General features: G+C 39.6%; 1 protein-coding gene and 1 pseudogene across 2 annotated transcripts; one reads left to right on the plus strand and one right to left on the minus strand.

Annotated features, from left to right (window-relative positions):
* Positions 1–124: 124 nt before the first annotated feature.
* On the minus strand, positions 125–14,772 carry brap (BRCA1 associated protein). 2 transcript variants are annotated; one of them, XM_085167618.1, is made up of 13 exons: positions 14,368–14,772; positions 14,030–14,191; positions 12,046–12,250; positions 11,590–11,779; positions 11,080–11,193; positions 9,356–9,504; positions 8,916–8,991; positions 8,665–8,803; positions 7,843–7,952; positions 7,678–7,767; positions 6,930–7,033; positions 5,646–5,785; positions 125–807 (listed from the first exon to the last, which is right to left on the minus strand). In XM_085167618.1, the coding sequence occupies exons 1-13, from the start codon at positions 14,444–14,446 to the stop codon at positions 581–583; spliced, it is 1,785 nt and encodes a 594-aa protein (XP_085023744.1). In that variant the 5' UTR covers positions 14,447–14,772; the 3' UTR covers positions 125–580. The 2 variants fall into 2 exon arrangements, with proteins under 2 accessions (XP_085023744.1, XP_085023743.1); XM_085167617.1 differs by having other exon boundaries at positions 125–810; positions 14,368–14,761.
* A 414-nt stretch (positions 14,773–15,186) lies between these two features.
* Positions 15,187–18,741, plus strand: LOC146513871 (general transcription factor II-I repeat domain-containing protein 2 pseudogene; annotated as a pseudogene).
* The last annotated feature ends 2,849 nt before the right edge of the window (positions 18,742–21,590 follow it).

Consider the following 21,590-nt stretch of genomic DNA (forward strand, 5'->3'; position numbering starts at 1 on the left):
CTCCATGTTCTCTGACGAGTGTTTCTACTTAAAGTGGAGGAACAAAAAGAGAAACAAAAAAAAACATTGGAACATAACAGATGAAACAGCCGAGTCTAAAGAAATGAAGGAAAAACTCAGAAAATGTGGACATAAATTTCCTTGATTCTATTCTCACTTGTAAAAGAACCATCTTTGCATTTTAAAATAATAAAAAGATCACGCAGTGTTTGAAAAGAAGTACTATAATATGGTACTACCTGGGCACAGATGAAATATTTCTGATCAAATAAATATAAATTGTGATCAAAATATATACTCTTAAGTTTTGGAAAGAGAAGAGGGCATTTAGATCACACTGATGTTTTGAGTGACTGAGCGATCCTCTCTTATGCTCTTCTTGTAGGAGCCAGGAGTTATGCTAGGAAAATGTGCAGGTAAATATTATCAACATTTACTCCTTCTTCCTGCCTTTACCCTATTGAGAATTACAATAATGCAGATACACATTGAATAAAGGGCTGGGCTCAGTCACAAACATGTCCACAGTGAGAAGCAGCAACACAGTTTCTAGCATGTTCCAGTTGAGTTTAGGCCCTGCCTACTTCCTCTTCCTGCCTCGGCCTCTTCTGCCCCTGCCAGAGGAGGGGCCTGCTCCCGCCGAACCCAGAGCGCCGTCAGATGGGCTGGCTGGGATGTTGATCTGTCCCTCTTGAATTTCGCTGCGAGCCTCTGGTGGAAGATGTTCAATCTGCTGCTGGGTCTCCAGATAAAACATCACGTCTCTCAGCTGTTCCTGCAGTTCTGCTATTGTTCCATCTTTACGATCTTCTATAAAAGAAGCCAACGAGCAACAAACAGTGAACAGGTTAAAGTAGAGCTAAATGTGTTCATTCTTTCACTCATATTTACCCAGACAGATGATAACACTTTTAACTAACTAGCATTTATTGAGTAATGATATTATTTAAAGGCCCAAGCAGTGTCAGCTGCAGGAACCCTGTGTTTATACAGATTTGTTATTACTATTACTCCAACACTGTGCTCTTTACTTTTTTCCTGTTCAACAGTCAGTCTGCGTTACAGGTCTTAGATGTATTAAGTTGTGATCTTACACATCTAGTCATTTGCTAAATCCTCAAATGACACAAATAACCACATGAGTTATGTGTCACTGTGGGACAGACAGCCATTTATACAGATTAAGGCTGCCACAAACAATTATTTTGATAGTCGACTAGTCACCGATTATTTTTGCGATTAGTGGACTAATCAGATCATCATCCATTGGGCGTAAAACATACAGCTTATTGAATCTGCTCTTATATAACTATCATTAGCTTACAGCTAATGTGTGTTTAAGGTATGGGCTAACTAAAAATAAAGACAAGATGATAGTTTATTAAATTTTAATGAAATTTGCAGATTGTTTCGGTGAAGTTTAATAAACTCCTTGCTATCTAAAATATAACGGGACACCGGAGTATATTCTCGAGCATCTCACACTTCTGATAATCAGTTGTCTGCTTGACGTTTATTCAGCTGTGTAAAAACTATAACTTTAATCTCAGCCAAACAGATTTACTCAGGAACAAATAAAATACTAAAAAAGCCAAACAATAACATTTTTAAGTTATCTAAGTGACTTATATATATTTAACCTGAGTAGCGAAAGTGGGTTTGAAAACAATATGCCGGGAGTCCGGTGTTCTCACGGGCTCTAGTGAGCCTTGCCCCCGGCTAGCTATCGAGCTGGTGGGTAACAGACGTCTCCGAAAACGTCGGCGCGCTTTTGAAAATATGCGGTGTCTTGATAAACTGAGCAGATATTTGAGGTTTACACAGTTACATTCTTGCCTGAAAATATGTTAAACGTTTATTTTGTGATCCAGAAAGAATAATAAGAGTAATGTTAAAACTAAATAGCTGCCGCCATTGTTGGAAACTGAGCAGGGCTGCGCTATGAATTCTGGGACAGAGCTACTTCTTCTTCTTCTTCTTCGGGGTTTAACGGCAGCTGGTATCCTTGTACATGCAGTGCTGCCATCTTCTGTTTCAGTCCGTTATTACACTCTTAAATCCTACTACTTATTCCTTCGTCTTTTGTGATCTTACAAAGCTTCAAACGACGCATCGACTATTAAATCAGTCGTCGACGATTTTGATAGTCGACGTAATCGTGACTAGTCGACTAATCGTGGCAGCCCTAATACAGATACAGTTTGCTGTGAAGCTCTATAAACTTAAACCCTGTTGCAAAGTCAGCTGAAGTCCTCTCAAACACTGTTTGAAAATTTTCACCTGACAAACTTATCATTAAAAACATCAAAAGCTACTTTAAAGCATTGTGGGGGTGGAACTGCTGAGGCATTTACACGAGGCTGAACTCGTAAACACAATGTAAAAGAACAAATGCTTTGCTTGAAATGGACTTGAAACATGCTGCTGATTACATGCAACCCCAATTGCTGACCTTGTTGCGAACTTCCATAAACATGTAGAATCGTAAGCATTAGAAAAGCTATACAAAAAGTATGGAAATCTACAGAGACTATAATCATAAGGTCTGAAGCTGACAATCTAAATAATTTCTTCCCTAAGAGCTGATGTGAAATACAATGTTCAGTGTTCTATTTCCTGTGCTGATCAGCAGTATACAACGAGGAAACAAGGGGCGTAAAGTCACAGATCTTGGAGGGAAATTCTCAGCCACACACAAAATAGAAGAAACGGGGGAGAAAAAAGAAGTGCAACCCTCTAACAACCACGTCACATTCCACACATCACTGGAGGTCTGCCTTTCCGCTGGTATTATTAGCAAACATTATCGCTGATGTATTAGTGTTGCCATATATGTCAGCTAATTAATCACAACAAATGAAAGCTGAGACTGGCAAAGGTGATTATCATTATATCATGCTGGCACTGTACCACAGGCGTTCTGAAGACAGACAAGAAATTGTGACACTTGTGAAAGTGTGACTGGGTGAAAGGATACTCCTTCTTCTTAATACCCTGCTTAGCTGACTGCCACCCCAAAACTTCTGGTGTTTTCATACAGACAAGCTGGTTGGTATATTATTGATCCCATTCAGCTGTCCTAAGTCAACTCCACAGTCTTGGAAGTGATACTAATATTTGATTAGAATGCTGTCACACTTATGTCACTGTGGATTAAGTTTTTCTGTTCCTAACCCAGATTATTGATTTCTGCATATCCACCACCTGCATATCAACTGCTAATAAATGAAGCTGCACCACAATTACTCTAAACAAAGAAAAGACTGCTATACGTCTGCCAAAAACAGATTACTGTGTTAACATAATAGTGGCTGCACTGTTTGCAAAAACCTGAAAGAGCAGTTCAGTTACTAAAGTTTACAGAAGATAAGAAGATGCCATTTCTGGGTCAGTTCTCGCGACTGTTTTTATGCGTTGTGGTTAGCAACAACGACGGTAACAGCATCGCGTGTACGCTTGTTTATGTTCCACATAAACTTTTCACAATAAAGCTCAAGATTCTGTTGAGACTTTTCAAAGTAAACTGAATCACGTGAAAGAGAATGCAGAGTATTTATGGATGAGAAGTAAAAAAGAGCCGCCAGGTGCTAAAAAATAAACCTTAGACTCAAACGTTAGAACAGGCTTTTCCCCGCAGCACACTGTGTAATAAATACTCACAAAGAAAACTGCGGCTGTTACAACCTATGTCTAAAAATGTATAGTTTCATGCATCGGTTAAAACACTCGACTCCAGCTACATGATGCGCAACTGGAAACACTTCCCGCAAGACAAGCTGCTCGAATTCACAGAATTTACAGAAAATGTTACATTCTTATATCGGGATATCAGACTTTGGTCATATCACACAGCCTTTGCAGGAGGATTGTGATAATCTCAATTCGATCCCAGTCAGTTCTAACAGGAAAGAACATGTATGTCTGCGGTTCAGGAAGCAGAGCAGGTTATTAACTATAGCTTTGTGGTTCACCCCCCAGTCAGCATTCCAAAGTATTTCAAAGCATCCCCGGGCAAGAGGCCGAACCTTGAGCTTACCCCCAATACATCCTTTGGAGTCTGAGTGTCTATGAGTATGCTTAGGTGAATTGAAATACAAACAACCAAACCAGACACGCACGCACGCACGCACGCACGCACGCACGCACGCACGCACGCACGCACATGGTTGTGTGACATTGGGTAAATGAAGCTTGTAGTAAAAAGTGCCTGAAGTAGCAAACTGCTATGCAAGTCCAGTCCATTTAGAATATAACATTCTGTTAAAGAGTCAAAACTCTGACATTTTTACTATATTTTTTTCTACATTAACACACAGCACATGCCCAGGAGGATATTTGTTTAAATAATCTTGATCCTCACAACTGTGTGTGCCAGGAAAAATACAGGTATGGTGAAACTGTAAACCTAAAATTTCCATTCAAACCTCTGACCTGATACTTAACTTGCCTCAGGCAAAGCAGTGATGAAAGCCGCCTTGTGTTGAGTCCAGAGCAAATGGTGCTCTGATAGTAATACACTACAAAGTAGGTGTCAATAAATGACTTACACTGCAGATTTTAATCATAAGTAAAGAAGATTTTAATAATCTGAAAATATAGACGGAAGCTGGTTTGAAAGCAGAGAGACTGCTTACAAAATTTATGAATAAGTGTTTGACTCTGTCCATCTGCATTAAAAGCACTTCTTTGGTGTATGTGGTTCCTGTCTGCTTACAGAATGACTGTACTCAGCCACAGGCTAAGCAATTTGTTAATGATTTGCAAATATTCCTGTGCAAAGAGGAACTAGTTTCTCACTACAGCCCTGAAATAAAAATAACCCATGCTGTTTCATGGTCAAAGGTCCTTTTTTCATTTTGAGTATTTACATATTCTAAGCAACCAGCAGCCAATCATTGGGAACGGTCCTGTTACTCATTCTTCTCTAGCACCAACCCGTTGCTCTAGATTCTTGACTACTTTCATCAGTTTCTGTTTAAAGCAATAGGTGATGCAATAGTGAACTAGCAGGCTTGAAGTCAAAATATCTAAAAGAATCCTTTCTGTACTCTGGCCACCAGTGTTGTACCAATTGCCTTTACCTCATGCATTTGGAGCACATACACACTAAAAATAAAAATATACAAATGAAAACTAACAAGAAGTGTACAAAGAATTCAGGTTCACTTCATTTGTAGCCGGTGCTTTTTAATGCCAATTAAAGAAAATCTTGAAAAAGTCTAAATTAAATTCTTCTATCAGCATGTGTGCACATGCTGTGCCAAATTGAACATGCTACACTTTCCTGTTGGTATATGTTACTCTGAACATAGGGTATCACAATGGTTTTAAAAATAAAAAATACAAATCACACATTAATCATGGAAATATTGCACTGTATTGTTCACTCTGAGGCTTCTTTCATTTGTGAATTTGGCAGGCTGACAAAATAATACGTCCAGCACTTGAAGCGTTTGTGTTTTTTCCTCTCAGTTGAAGCATCAACATCCTCAGAAGTTCCATTTTTTGCTGTGCTTCGACAACTTGATATCACCACTGTGATAAAACTGTTTATACCAGCATGCTACAGTTTTCAACCCACTGAGTTAATACAGAACATCAATATTGAGTACTACTACATGACTTATTGGTCTCTTTTTACATACCGCTTTCTTTTGCTTTGCGTTCCTCCTCTGCCAGCTGTACCTGCAGCTGTGCCTGATTGGCTCTCAGACAGCGGTTCATCTCCTGCTCCTCCGTCAGCTCTTGGCTCAGCTTCACCACTCGACTGTTCAACTGAGTGCATCTGAAAGTAGAAATGCAGCAGTGCTGCATGTTGTCAGGTTCCATACAAAAACAAGCCCTATAGATCATTTGGTCTAAAGCAGCGGTCCCCAACCTTTTTTGCGCCACGGACCGGTTTATGCCCGACAATATTTTCATGGACCGGCCTTTAAGGTGTCGCAGATAAATACAACAAAATAAAACTAGTACCGGTACCGAAAAAAAGAAAATTTATTCATAACACACGTGAAAAGACCAAGGAAAACCGAGTAAACGATAAAAACGATAACAAAATAACACTGAAAACCAATAAAAACCCTGAAAACTATACATTTCACACCTGAGCCTCAACTCTCCCGGCCCGGTACCAAACGACTCACGGACCGGTACCGGTCTGAGGCCCAGGGGTTGGGGACCGCTGGTCTAAAGTCTGGGTGTCTGATTGGGTTTAACTAAACTAATAAGTTGTAATGTAAATAAAGCTTTTAACAGCAGAAACTTTGGCTTGTTATAGCAGGAAAAGCAATGTCACTATCAATTTGAGCCTGCATCATAGAAGTGACACACACAATACCTGGTTGACCATGCAGCAACAAAGATTTACTGCTCCACTGCAGTAAATCATGGTCTGGTTGACCATGCAGCAACAAAGATTTACTGCTCCACTGCACATTTTGCAAGCCACAATGACAACTCTTCAAATAGGGCATTTAATCCTATTTCCTCTGTAGTTCCAGCTTTTAAAAAAAAAAAAAAAAAAAAAAAAAGCACAAAAATGCTTTAGTAACCTGTTGTGTATCCTGCCATTTCCTGGAAACACCCACTTGAATCTCCTAGAGTTCTGGGAAAAGTAGCTGGGAGTTGTTGGGATCCTGAGTAAGTGCTTGTTAGGGCATTTTCAGCTTTCAAACAATCGTTTGCTAAGGAAATGAGGAATTTTCCCACCTCAAGACTACATATGGAGAGCCTTTGTTGAATTGTTTTATCTGCTGTGGGGATATAACTTTATCTCCTCCACTAAATAATTTTTAGAGTTTTAGTTTGCGTTATACACTCAAGTCTATAGTGCAACCACACTGTCCAATTGGTTCATAAAAAAGATCACAGATACCAAGAACTACTGGGACCACTGAGCACACAATATAAAAAAGTAACCGAAAACCTACTTTTTCTCTATGCTCTGTTTGTCTTTGGTCATTTCTCCTAACCGTCGCTCTAGGTTATCACAGCGCTCCAATGTCTCCTTAAATTTCGCTTTCATGTTGTTTATCTGAAATATGTACAAAAAGATAGAGGTTAGAAAAAGGCAGCTGGGACAAAGGACCTGTGTTTTGCATTTCCACAAGAGGGCGATAGATAAATCAAAATGGACAGGCACTAGTCAAGAGGACTAAGCCGGGACTGGGGTCCTATACTACTGCACATGTGCTGCTTAGCAAACCAATCCACTCTAAACTGCTAAGAAATGTACATTTTATAAGTAAATAAGTGATACGTTATATTAGTGTCTGTGGTGATTGTTCATTGTATTTGGGGCAGCTAGTGAGTCCTTTGCTCTCAACAGTTCTCCCATGAGTAGATATAAGCCAATACTGTTCAAGATGTTGCCAGCAAGCTAACATGATGTAACACAGTCTAACTTACAAGTGTTTACCTTTGTGTTTGCTATGAATTGTTCATTTGTGATTATTAGTTCAGATGTTGTATAAAGTACTTTGAGTGCTCCAGGAGAGTAGAAAAGCGCTAAATAAAAATCAGTCCATTTACCATACCATCCATGTGTATCAGTAAATTGAGTGGAATCTAGAGCACGACTTCTATGCCTCAGTTTGGTTCTTCTAAACTTTACAGCCTGATATAAGTCAATATTCATTAAGGGATTGCAAAACGTGTGTTGCATTTGTCCATAAGTACCTCTTCAGCTGTCTCCTTCTCCAGATGAACAATCTTATTCTCCCAGTAAATCCTTTGAGACTCGAGCTGACTTGTCAGCAGGTATGAGTACTGCAGACAGAGAGAACTCATTTAGAACATTTTGATGTTGATTGCCGTTACAAAACAACAACAGCAGATGCTCACCTCTAGCTGGAGTGCATCAATTTTCTCTGCCTGGCAGGTGTCTCCCTCACACTCATACTGCACCATCTTCCCGTCAGTCTTACTGGCCACAAGCCGATGTACATAGTTATCTACAATACCAGCAATAGCCTTAGTCAGGTATTATATTTTCCAAAACACATTTCAAAAGACATCAAATAAAATCATTACAGACTATTCTGTCATTTTTACACTTTGCCTTCTTGTTTTTGGCTTCACTGTCTCTCTAGTTACTACAGGGCAGAACTGTTTGCTATCAGGACTTCATAAAAGCTGATAATGGGTCTGGCTCCGACTTATTTAGGTATTCTTCTGCCCCCTATGGGGAGAAAACTGATTATAGCAGCAAATTATTCTGGTAATTTACAGCCACCCTCCTTAAAGAGAAACTATTCTGCTCATTTTCAGCTTCATACTTTTTGTTTTTGGAGTCTACCAACAACTTTGCCTGGTTTGCGGTTCAAAATAATCTTTGTATAACTTTGTATAAGGTGTTTTATCTCTTCTGCCTTAAAACCAGCTTTCTGGTGATAGGTTTGCCCTTGTAAACAGAAGTTTTGAAGATATAGCACATGAGGTTAGGCTTCTGTGACCGAGATGGCCATATTAGAGCTATTCTTTCTCTATAACATAGAGAGAAAGAACATACATTTAGCAACTGAAAAGCAGTCTGAAGGCTGAGCCCAATATTGAACTCCAGTACAGTATATGAGCATCAACTGCTGTAACAGTATAAGTACAACAGAAAATAAGAAAAAGCAGAACATGCATCATTTTAACAGCAGCATGCACAAAATCCACTACCTCCTGCGTAGTCCCAGACTCGGTGATTGGTGAGCTGCATAGCGTAGGTATGCTGTGTTTCTTCAAAGTGCTTGTAGGCATGGCGGCTAACGTAGCGACCACATCCAATATGACCGCAGATCAAGCATATCCACAGATTCTATGAAGAAAGATTCAATGAGGGACAAAAAAAAAGAAGGTTAAAAGCAAAAAGCAAGAAGATCAAGTGATTATCTTCTATTACACCACTTTGGGAGAGTGATACAGCTTACCTCCTGCACTCCACATTCAAAGCATTTGTTCTCTTCAACTGGTTCTGGTGTTTGACAGTACCTACATACAGGACACCTGAAAACAACACACATTCGGCTTTGTCACAAGCATGCAGTTGTCTTTTGTAAATCAGGAGAATGCATGTAAAGAGCAGGACAAAAACAACACATGGAACAAAACGACAAAGCCTGGAGAAATATCCAGTGGAGTGAATATCAGGTGAATGCATTTAAACTACATCAGAGAAACTATCACACATGATTGACTTAAAGCTGGCAGATAAGAACAGATCTTTTAACATACTTTGTTAAAGTAGGTCAGAAATAGGTTTTATTGTCTAATATCAAGTGTTTTAAATTGAGTAAGCAAAAATTAGCTAACTACCAAGTTGAAACTGATGTAGTAAATACAGGGGAACTTGTATGTGCATTCAACTCACGAGGCATCTTCCCAGCGCTGAAGACACTGGCTGTGGAAGCTGTGGTTGCACAGAGTGGTGAGGATGCCATTAACAGACTCGTCCATTCTCTCCAGGCACACGGTGCACTTGGGCAACTCAGTCAGCTCCATCACTGGAAGACTGGCTCCCTGAGGAGAGGGAGCAGGAAGGAAGGAGGTTGATGATAAGAGCCAAGAAATCACTTTAAAAAAAATTCTGGGTTTTAATACTGAAACAACAGAGAAGGACTGATTTAAACTGACTTATATTCGTTCTGGCTGCACACGATGTAAAGGGTATAAACAGCAAAAACCAATAGGTGAGATGATATAATGTTATTTTTGTGCCTCTATTCTGAGTGCACGTAAAAAAAAATTGCAAGCGCAAATGTTGCATTTTGAGGAGAAAATGATTTTGAGGGAAGAAAAGTTTAATTTGAGCAAACAAAATTCATTGCTGCATGCAAGAAATGTATTTCAGTGTTTGCTATTATCCATATACACACACACACAATAACGGCCCCTCTCGCTCAGTTGTTGATATTTGCTCTTGCTCAGATCTCTGCTCTGTGTGCTGACAGACATCTGTGGACCTGCTCTCAGTGTGTCGTTCCCACTCTCAACATCCCTGCTCCCTGCACGCTCAATTCTTTCTGTAAACCATTACAAGTGTGCCACAAAACCAACCAATCACAGACTTGGATGCAAAAATTCTGATTGGAGACCAAAAGAGCCAATCAGCTCGCTAGCTACTGCATTCCGGACACACGGTCCAGAGCGTAGCTAAATCCATTTTCGGTTAGTATGCTTAATTATTATATTTTAAAATATATAATTTTTATTTTTTTATTTTTATTTTTGCTGGTTTTAATCTAGTTTAAACTAAATCACTCCACTGGATTTAGCTACATTCTGGACCGTGTTTCCGGAATGCAGTGGCTAGTGCACAGAGAGGAAAAGCGACCCACTGAGAGCAGGTCCACAGATGTCTGTCAGCACACAAAGCAGAGACCTGAGCAAGAGGAAATCCAACAACTGAGCAAGAGGGACTGTTATTGTGTGCGTGTATATGGATAAGAGCAAACACTGAAATACTTTTCTTCACTCAAAATTATTTTCTCCTTAAAATGCAACATTTGCGCTTGCAATTTTTTTTTTTTTTAACATGTGCTCAGAATAGAGGCACAAAAATAACACCATAAGATGACAAAAGCACCTTTATTAAAGCAGAATGAGTAATATAAAATGCCAAAAAGGGGTTATATTTAAATGCAGTTCTTAAAAACTGTTGCAGTTTAGAGGGAAAAAAAATCAGTATAAGTTATGGTCAATGTTATATTAAAACATTTTTGGCACACTGCCTGCTGTAAGCCAGCTGTTTCACTCCAGACACCACTGACAGAAAAAAGTAAGTAATTGTAAAGCAATTCTATCTCCCAAAACACAGGATCTAATTAAAAAACACAAAACAAACCAAACCAATACACAGTTTTTGTTAATTCAACATAGTCAACAGTCAACAGAGTCGTTGACTATAAAAAAAAAAAAAAAAAAGAGTGACACCAAACTTTTTTTTTTGTTTTTGTTCCCACCAATGCACTTGTAACATTAACTGACGTGTATCTCTAATATTCTCAGATGAATATCCTCTAATAACTTCACAAACACCACCCACCTGCTGCAGACTGAATAATGTGTAAAAGCTAAAAACCAAAAATCACTCACTTCTTCAGACTTGATGACCTCTGCTCGCTCCACATAGACCAGCTGGCACACTGCTTCCTCTATAGAGTTGAACTGGCGGCCATTGCATGCTGTGTAAAAACTGTCTGCGTCTGCCTACAAATAAGAGAGCAGGAAACGCATTGTATTTGGAACAGTTATATACAGTTAATTGTATTAAAGCAGCAGTTAATACTCTGTCATCTCTAAGTATGAAACTCTCAGAACTCTGAATTGATCAAAATCCCAAGGTCTATTGCCAAAAAACTGTGAGAATAAAATATAACTGTAAAAATCAATATTACTATAGTTGAGAAACAAAACTAAAACATTTTGCAATATGGCAGCATTTGTTTATGTTACAGAGAGGCTGAAAACCCTGAACTGCCTAAACCTCACATCAAGTACCAACAATTATCACTATTCATTGAATTTTTTGATGCAGGCTTACAAAAACATACACCAACATCCTTCAAACTTCACTTGTGGAGGGAAAAGTGAAGGAGATGATACCTGTGTGCAGAATTTAATGAGAACCATGTATTGGTTAGGGGTAGAGTCCCGTATGATCTTCATGTGCTCCATGACATCATTAAAAGGAGCCATGAGCTTCATAAGGTCATGGCTGGTCATGGTCGCTGGGACGGTGATGATGCACACCATAGCGCTGCGTCTGACATCTTCAGTCAGTGATGTCATTTTGCTGCAATAAAGAGCAGGGGGAAAAAAAAGCAAACACAAACAAGAATTGTGACTAAAACGTCAATGTTAGCTTGAAATGGTGGAAGTGAAATGACGAAATTGTATCATTACATGCAGTTTGAGGTGGACTCTGGAGTTCGATAAAGAAAGCATCAGACTTTTATCAGCTGCAATTTAGCCGACAATGATCTGGTAAAAAGTGCCCAAATACAGATCCCTACTGTTCACCTCATCACAACTGTCATAAACACACCAGATGAGACTCACTTGGTCTTGTAGAGGTGCATGATACCGTGAATGATCTCCACTGACGGGTTCCCGCTGAAGAAAGAGATCTGGTCCGGGAGCTGCTTGGAGGGTGAGTCCGGAGCTGTGCCTGTCGTAAACCTCCAATCCTCTGCACCCTCCTGACTGTCTACACCAGTCTTTGCATCCTGAATTTCACTGTTCCGCTCCTCACGTCCACCTGTGTCTGGAAGAGAAATTCAGCAATTTAGATTATATATATTTTTAATGTGTATGAACAGACAAAACCAAACTTGAATTGGCTTACTTTCATTCCTGCTTACAAGAATTAAAAAACAGGTAGAATAGACATGCAGGTCTATTCCACGCCTAAATACGCCAAATGTTCTAATTATTTAAAATGGCTTTAAAATTCGTTGCTTCCTCAGCTCACATCTCTCAGAAGGAATGAAGTAAGATGTGAGTAGAGGCGAAAAGAGAAACTGAGGCTCTACAAACTAAGAAATGAGAGGACAAGAAAGAGGATGAATATGTTTAAATGGCACATTTTATTTATGGAGGCCAAAGGTGACTTAAATTACTTTGAACATGGCATGGTTGTTGGTGCCAGAAGGACTGGTATGAGTATTTTAGAAACTGATAATCTACTGGGATTTTCCAGCACATCCATCTCCACAGGCTACAATTCAGACAGACTGACCAAAGCCAAACAGTTAGGTGGATGTGAAAAATGTTGTCTGCTCTGATGAGTCTAGTTTTCTTCTGTAAAATCTGGCTGGTAAGGTGAGAATTTGAGGTATAAAACATGAAAGTATGGATCCTGGCTTGCATCAATGGTTCAGACTGGTGGCAGAATAATACTGTGGGGGACAGTTTCTTGGGACATTTAGAGTCAAGAGCCTCTTAGTATCAACTGATCATCGTTTTAACACCACAGCTGCTGATCTGAGTATTGCTGCTGACTATTTTCAATCCTCTGATGGCTGCTTCCAGCAGGGAAAATGACCTTCACAGACACCACATCTCAATCCAATAAAACAGCGGTCCCCAACCCCCGGGCCACCAGTCCGTGAGTCATTTGGTACTGGGCCGCGAGAGTTGAGGCTCAGCTGTGAAATTTATGGTTTTCAGGGTTTTTATTGTTACCTTGGTTTCCCTGGGTCTTTTCCCGTGTTGTAGTTGTGTCTTATTTTGAAAGAAATATTTCTGCATTACCATAGTGACCAAAGAGCATTAAGGGGCAGAGAGGAGGATGTTACTCTCAATGTTGTTGGCGCATTTCAGGAGGACACAGCTAATAAAGTTACACAATTACACAGTGAATTTGCATTTATTATTATTATATTTATAAAATACCACAGTTTGTCTTGGTCGTATCATTTTATTTTGTTGTATTTATCCGCGACGCCAAATGTTCTAATTATTTAAAATGGCTGTGAAACGTCTGTGAAAATATTTTCTGACATTAAACCGGTCCGTGGCGCAAAAAAGGACGGGGACCGCTGCAATACAATATATTTGGGATGTTGTGGAACGGGAGATATGTGTCACGAAAGCATAGCTAGCAAATCAATAGATTATAGACCAAAAACTGAGTAACATTTCCAGCACCTAGTTAGCCCTGTGCAATGAAGAATTAAGGCATGTCTGGATGCAAAAGGGGCCTGACATAGTAGGTGTAAACCTAACAAAATAGCCAGAAAGTATTGTGTTTTATACATGATACACAGTCACCTGATGACCACATATGGAAAAGAGAGTGTATTTTACACTTTCATTTTCTTCCCTGCTATTTCTTACCTGCCTGGCTTTTCAGAAAGATTATTTACTAAAATTACAAACGTTGACATTAATAGTTATTAAGATGCTGAATTAGGTTCAGTGTGGTAAAAACACTGAACCTGTCCCCAAAGGACAGTAAAGTCTGGCACTCAGAGCTGACCTTTTATGCTTTTCATATTTTATGTCATATATAGGTACACTTAAACATCAGGAAAATTCTTACTTGGGCTGGGCTCAAAGGTCTCTATCACCATGTCCCCCATGGCTCTGCTGCCGATGTGCTGGTGCAGCACAGCTGATCTTTCCAGGTCGGTTTTTCCACTCAAACTGTGTTTGGCTAAACCCAGAGCTTTCTCCTGCTGCTCCTCCTCTGACATGCCTTCAACTGCACACGAGAGGAACACAGTCAGGCATTAGCTATAATGAAGCAATTCGTTAGTTTGAAATTACCTTGCGAAAACAGTAAAACGACTAACAGTGGACAAATGGGTCTTCACGCCTACTGTTGGTTAGCTGTTTAACTTTCAGCAGATATTTAAAAATTAAGAGAATAAAACTCACCAGCGCAGTACTGGAAACCTTGTGGAAAAGGTGACTGGTCGGCTAACTCCAGACGAATAACGACCAGCGACACACTCATGTGTTATAACTGAGGATGCCACTTAACACAGAACAAAACAAGCCGCTGACAGCTGAGCTAAAACAGCTAGCACGTAGGGCTAACTGGATGACTGGCAAGATATTCAGTTCGTGTCTAATTACAGTAAGCAGACAAATACAGCAGAAGCAAAGAGCTTTCAGTTTAGCTTTAAAACTTCCATTTTATGCACAGTTTTTTTCTTTCTTTTCCGACATAAAAACACAAATCAGATTTGCTTTGAATGCTAATACAAGCTAGCTGTGTCGAACCTCTTCGTCTTCTTCAGCTTTTTCTTCTTTAATTTGAGTAAGGCAGAGTAGACGCTACAGCGGTGCATTACTGCCCTCTGCTGTTTTTTTTTATTCTTGTTCCTTTTTCCGTGTGGTGTGACAGAAAAAGATACTAAGAACAGATGGAGGCAGATTATTTTGCTGAGGCGACCCCTAAAGAGAGCAGCAAAAAGAAGAAAAAGATGATGATGACGACTTTAACAGGAAAAGGTGTTTTTCCTTGTATTGCAAGGCAAAATGTCTCACATCAGGGGCGATTTTAGCCCATTTTGGGGGGTGCTTCAGGTCCGCAAACGGGTTTAATCCGGCCCATGAGATGATTTTGTAAAGTATAAAAATGAGCAGCAATTTTTCAATAAAGAAACTGCTGTTACAATTGTGTCCATTGGATGGCGCATTAGCAATTGTGAGCTACTTTGTTTTGCCCGCGAAATTTAAACCTGATGTGCTTTGGCACCCTCATTGCCCCAATATGTCTCTGTCAAAAAAGAGAAAAGTGGATGCAGAGTGTTACAAGAAAAACGGTCATCCTCCTATTTATTCACGGAAGTGAATGGGAAAGTTATGTGTTTGGTGTATTCCCAGCTTGTTGCAGTGCCGAAAGAATATAACCTTCTTCATGCCGACAAATATGACAACTTTCAAGGACAGCGGAGAAGAGAGAAGGTGAATGAACTGTTGGTGGGTCTGAAGAAACAGCAGTCTGTGTTTACAGCCGAGACATCAGTGACGCTGCAGTGAAAGCTAGCTACCTCACTGCTAACGAAATTGCACTAGCTTCAAAACCATTTAGTGAAGGTGAATTTATAAAAACATGTATGATGAAGGCATCGGAGATTGTGTGCCCTGAAAAGCGCCAGGCCTTTGCAAATATCAGCCTGACAAGAAACACAGTTGCCGACAGGATTTCTGATCTTTCAGCGGATTTGGACAGCCAGTTGAAGCAAAAAAAAAGAAAGTCATTTATTGTGTTTTCAGTCGCAATTGATGAAGGCACGGACATTACAGATGTTGCACAACTGGCAATTTTCATCCGCGGAGTTGATGACACATTGACCGTCACCGAGGAGTTCGTGGAGTTGGTACCGATGACAGATACAACGACCGCACTCGTCGGCGCGCTGGACAGGGTCGGAGTGGACTGGTCCCGCGCTGTCAGCCTGGCTACAGATGGTGCGCCCTCAATGATCGGGAAGAAAGCAGGCGTTGTAAAAAAGTTCAGAGATAAAATGCAATCTGCAAATGGAGGACGTGATTTTTGGACTTTTCACTGTATTTTGCACCAGGAGGCTTTGTGTTGCAAGTCACTGAAAATGGATAACGTCATGAAGGTGGTCATCCAAACTGTTAATTTCATCCGATCCAGAAGCCTCAATCACCGTCAGTTTGACAGTCTTCTCAGAGAGAAAGACCACATCTATGGCCTGCCATACCACACTGAGGTGAGATGGTTGAGCCGAGGTGCTGTGCTGAGGCGTTTCTTTGATTTACGAGAAGAAATTGAACAGTTTATGGAAGAAAAGGGCAAACCAGTGTTAGAATTTCATTCCGCAGAATGGATGCAGGACCTTGCATTTATGGTGGATGTTACAGAGCACCTGAATAACTTGAACAAACAGCTGCAAGGACGCAACAAAGTTGTCACGCAGTATTATGACAGCATACGTTCTTTCAAGTTGAAGCTGTTGTTGTGGGAGACGCAGCTCGCTGGTGGTGATGCAGCTCACTTCCAAAGTGTGGCAGATATGAAGGCAAGGTAAGTTTACTTGTATAGCACAATTCAACAACAAGGTGATTCAAAGTGCTTTACAGAGACATTAGAAACAAAAACAAATAAAAAGCATTTAAAATGGATTAAAACAAGCAAGCAAACAAACTAACTAACTAATTAACAAACAAACAAACAAACAAAACAGTATATAAAATCAAAACAGGTAAAATCAGAACAGTAGATAAAATCAGTAGTTAAAATGTAAGTTTTGAAATTTAAGCTTAAAAGTGGATTTGGTGTTTTATTCCAATGCAGCTGAGAACAGGTGAGTCTTCAACCTGGATTTAAATAAACTGAGTGTTTCAGCTGATCTGAGGTTTTCTGGGAGTTTGTTCCAGATATAAGGAGCATAAAAGCTGAATGCAGCTTCTCCGTGTCTGGTTCTGACTCTGGGAACTGATAAAAGACCGGATCCAGATGACCTGAGGGATCTGGAAGGTTCATACTGGGTCAGGAGGTCACTGATGTATTTTGGTCCTAAACCATTCAGAGCTTTATAGACCAGCATCAGAACTTTAAAGTCTATCCTCTGACGGACAGGCAGCCAGTGTAAAGACCTCAGAGCTGGACTGATGTGGTCCACTTGTTTGGTCTTAGTGAGGACTCGAGCAGCAGAGTTCTGAATGAGCTGTAGTTGTCTGACTGATTGTTTAGGTAGACCTGTAAAGATGCTGTTACAGTAATCAAGCCTACTAAAGATGAATGCATGGACTAGTTTTTCCAGGTCCTGTTGAGACATCAGATCTTTTATCCTTGAAATATTCTTGAGGTGATAGTAAGCTGATTTTGTTATTGTCTTAATGTGTTTTTCTCAGTTTAGGTCTGCATCCATCACTACACCCACATTTCTCTCCTGGTTTGTGGTTTTTAGGTGTACAGATTGAAGTTCTCTGGTGACCTGTAATCGTTTTTCTTTGGCTCCAAAGACTATTACCTCAGTTTGTTTTTGTTTAGCTGGAGAAAATTGTGGCACAACCAGTCATTAATTTCCTCAATGCATTTACCAAGAGCCTGTACAGGGCCTCGGTCTCCTGGTGACATTGTGATATATATTTGTGTGTCATCTGCATAGCTGCGATAGTTTATTTTGTTGTTCTTTATAATCTGTGCCAGTGGGAGCATGTAAATGTTAAACAGAAGGGGTCCCAAGATGGAACCTTGGGGAACTCCACATGTGATACTTGTCTGCTCAGATGTGAAGTTACCTGTTGATACAAAGTATTTCCTGTTTTCTATTTATGTTTTGAACCAGTTTAGTACAGTTCCTGAGAGACCTGCCCAGTTCTCCAGTCGTTTGAGTAATATGTTGTGGTCAACTGTATCAAATGCTGCACTGAGATCCAGTAAAACTAAGACTGACATTGTTCCACTGTCTGTGTTCAGACATATGTCATTAAACACTTTGGTCAGAGCGGTTTCAGTGCTGTGGTTCTGTCTAAAACCTGACTGGAAGGCATCATAGCAGTTATTCTGTTTAAGAAGTAATCGAGCTGTTGAGAAACTGCTTTTTCAATGATCTTACTTAAAAATGGGAGATTTGAGATCAGCCTGTAGTTGTTCATTTGTGTCTTGTCAAGATTGCCCTTTTTCAGTATAGGTTTAATTACAGCAGTTTTTAGTGGTTCTGGAAACACACCTGACATTAAAGAAAAGTTGACGATCTGTAACAGGTCTGACTCCAAAGTCTTTGAGACCTTTTTGAAAAAACTTGTTGGCAGGACATCTAAACAGCAAGAGGAGGAGTTCAGCTGACCTATGATGTCCTCCAGGTCTTTGCTGTTAACAGGGTGAAACTGTTTCATGGTGTTTAAACAGTTTTTCGGTGGACACAGTACGTATTCTGAATCTGCTGTTGATGTTGTCTAATTGCTTGTCTAATCTTTTGGATTTTTTCTGTGAAGAATTTGGCGAAGTCATTGCAGGCCATGGTCGACGTTCAGCTGCCACTGACACAGGAGGGTTTGTTAGCCTGTCAACTGTAGAAAATAAGACCTGAGCGTTATGACTGTTTTTGGTGATGATGTCAGAGAAGTAGGACCTTCTTGCACTCCTCAGTTGTAAATTATAATTGTGAAGTTTCTCTTTATAGATGTCATAATGAACCTGAGGTTTGTTTTTCTCCATCTGCGCTCAGCTTTCCTACACTCTCTTTTTTCATTTTTCACCAGTGTGGAGTTTCTCCATGGAGACTTTTTCCTTCCAGAGATAACCTTCACCTTAATGGGAGCAATTGTATCCATTACATTTAACATGTTGGCATTGAAGCTATTGACGAGCTTGAAGCGGTTCAAAGATAAAATAACGGGACTGTTACTAGAGTTTGAGCAACGATTTCAGATTTTTGGTGAACTGGAGAAAGACTTCAGAGTTTTTTGCTCGCCGTTCACCGTGAATCCCTTTGATCTGCCCGTCAGGATCCAACTTGAAATAATAGACTTGCAGTGTGACTCGGATTTGAAGGGCAAATTTGCCGCAGCTGGCTTGAACACATTCTATCAGAATCTCTTGCCAGGTTACCCCAACTTGACAGCCCTCGCTGCAAAACTGTTGTGCATGTTCGGAATCACGTATCTTTGTGAGCAAGTTTTCTCTGTAATGAGCATAAATAAAACAAAACTGCGCTCAAGGCTCACGCACAGGCACTTGAATCACATCCTGAAGTTAGCTGCCTCTCAGGATGTGACACCTGCTATTGATGAGCTGGTGAAAGCTAAAAGATGCCAGGTATCAGGAGTCAAATAAACTATGCAACCCCACTGAGAGTGCTGCATGAGACACCCTGATGTAGTTCTGTGAATCACTGAGGCACTGTGTGCTTGTTCTTTGTCCTCAGAGTTTTCAAATAACTTGAGGTGTTTTATGATTAATAGCTATGTTGTGCTTTTGGACACACTGTCCTCAGGCTCCAGCTTTATGTTTATATATTTTTATGTTGATGTGAGACTGTTTCTAATTGATTATATTTGATTTATATATTTAACCTATTCTGTGGTTCTTGTACTTGTTTGGGGAACAGGATTTCATTATTTTTATCTACATTGCTGCCTGCAAAGTGACACCCTGATGTAGTTCTGTGATCTGTGATATACGTCTGTGAATCACTGAGGCACTGTGTGCTTGTTCTTTGTCCTCAGAATTTTCAAATAACTTGAGATGTTTTATGATTAACAGCTATGTTGTGCCTGTACTATTTTGAACATACTGTCCACAGGCTCTAGCTTTATTTTTATGTTGATTGTATTAAAACAAAGAAAACAATCTGAAGTTGTTGTTTTTAAGTTATATATACAATGATTTTACCAGTCCGGCCCACTTGAGAATAGACTTCTCCATGTGGCCCCTGAACTAAAATGAGTTTGACACCCCTGCTTTATATAGTTAGGTAGGAGTCAGACCATGTTTCTTTTTAGCTGAAAAACATTACACCCGGTAACACCCAGTGTTGAAAGCGTGTTTTCCGACAATGTTTGCTACTCTACAATTCCTCCTGCTCTGTAGTAAAATCAGCGACATTTGACCGCCCTGTTGCTCCCATTGAAATGTATACAGCCTATTTAAAATCTAAAACTTTAAATTGTCTGCAGCCTGCTGTTGTTACCACTGTCCTGTTTGAAAGGGATACTAATTAGCTAACTGACTGAATGCCCATTAACCTTATAACTCCTGTTGTGTGTGTGTGTGTGTGTGTTTGTGTACAGAGAGACAGCCAGGTTCATAATGGACATAAGGTAAAGTGTTTTTTTCAAAAAAAGGAGCCACATTCAGGTAAAAGTGTAAAAACAAATGATCCGTCAATAAAGGATAATGTTGGATCAGTGTTTTAGTATTTATATCTTTTATTAGATGTTTGTGTGGTTTGGTTTTTTTCCTTTTGGTTGAAAGTAGACTGAGAGAAGACTTTTTGTTAGTGATCTTAATAGAATTTACTAAAACCTCAGCCAGTAATAGGTCGGCCAACGTTTGGACCGTCCAGTTGTCTGTATGACTGCAGTAGTACGTACATCACATTTGCACACTATCAGTGACAAACAGCCTGGTGGAGTGAGGAGCTGTAAAGAGAAGCAGATGCTCTGTTTCTAAAAATGTTTTAAGCTTGTTTCAAAGATTCTGTACTGCAGCTTTAAATGTTTTCCAAAAGCACACATACACTTATCAGTGTTTCTCACACTTTATACAGTGTGTACCACCTGATAAAATGTCAAGCTGTCCTAAGTACCACTATGAAAGCATGAAAGTCATAAATCTTACAACACAAAATTATTATTATTAGTAAAATTAGTATCTGCAATAAAGATTTTTTCATACATTGTATACATTCTACCACAGGCAAAGTTGCCTCCATATATTATATTATAGTTTTTATTAATATTTTGTAATAATTTATTTGTAATAATTCTGTTTTGGGAGTTTATTTTTATGTATCTGTATTATATTACACATACACATTAAAAGTGAATCTCTGTCCAAAAAATGCACTCAGTTTACTTTTTACTCACTATGAGCATCATTCATTATTCTCCCACAGTAATTAAGGTCAGGATATGTATTTTTTTTAAATTCCAATCCATTCTTCTTTGGCAGCATTTTAATAACTTTGATCAGATTTGATGGTTTTGTTCCACACTTTTCAAAAAAGTGTTTTGCTTTTCTTTTACAAATGTGGGGATTAAATTGTGTTAAATTGTACAAAACAGTGATGTCATGTTTTGTGACGAGGACCCAGGCACAGAGAGACTTGATGAATTTAAGAATCTTATGATTTAATAAAGAAATTTGCAGACTTGCACAGAGATGGTAAAATTATGATGACTGATAACGGAGACGAAGACAACAGACGATGAGGACAGGGGGGAACAGGGTTTTAAATGCATCAAAGTGACAGTCAGAGAGAACTCGGGACAACATTTAAGGATGCAGGGACTGACAGAGACAGGTTTATCTTGCCTGGCTGGGCAGCTCTCTGGGTGCTCAGCACCCCCAAAGCTCTGATCCTAGAATCGCCCCTGCTTTGATTGACTACGTTTCAGTTTTTAACTTGTAATTATGATCTAAAATCTTAAAAGCCGGGCTTTGACTAAATCTG

This window comes from Neolamprologus multifasciatus, chromosome 7 (assembly GCF_963576455.1).
Source record: "Neolamprologus multifasciatus chromosome 7, fNeoMul1.2, whole genome shotgun sequence".
Classification (NCBI taxonomy): Eukaryota; Metazoa; Chordata; class Actinopteri; order Cichliformes; family Cichlidae; genus Neolamprologus; species Neolamprologus multifasciatus.

What these genes read in the sequence shown, in the direction of transcription:
- brap (XM_085167617.1), bottom strand. Translation starts at nt 14,446, where the DNA reads ATGAGTGTGTCGCTGGTCGTTATTCGTCTGGAGTTAGCCGACCAGTCA. An exon ending in AGGTTTCCAGTACTGCGCTG is followed by an intron (nt 14,192 to 14,367) that starts GTGAGTTTTATT and finishes TCTCGTGTGCAG; the next exon opens with TTGAAGGCATGTCAGAGGAG. An exon ending in AGTCTGGGACTACGCAGGAG is followed by an intron (nt 7,953 to 8,664) that starts GTAGTGGATTTT and finishes CTGGTATTGTAG; the next exon opens with ATAACTATGTACATCGGCTT.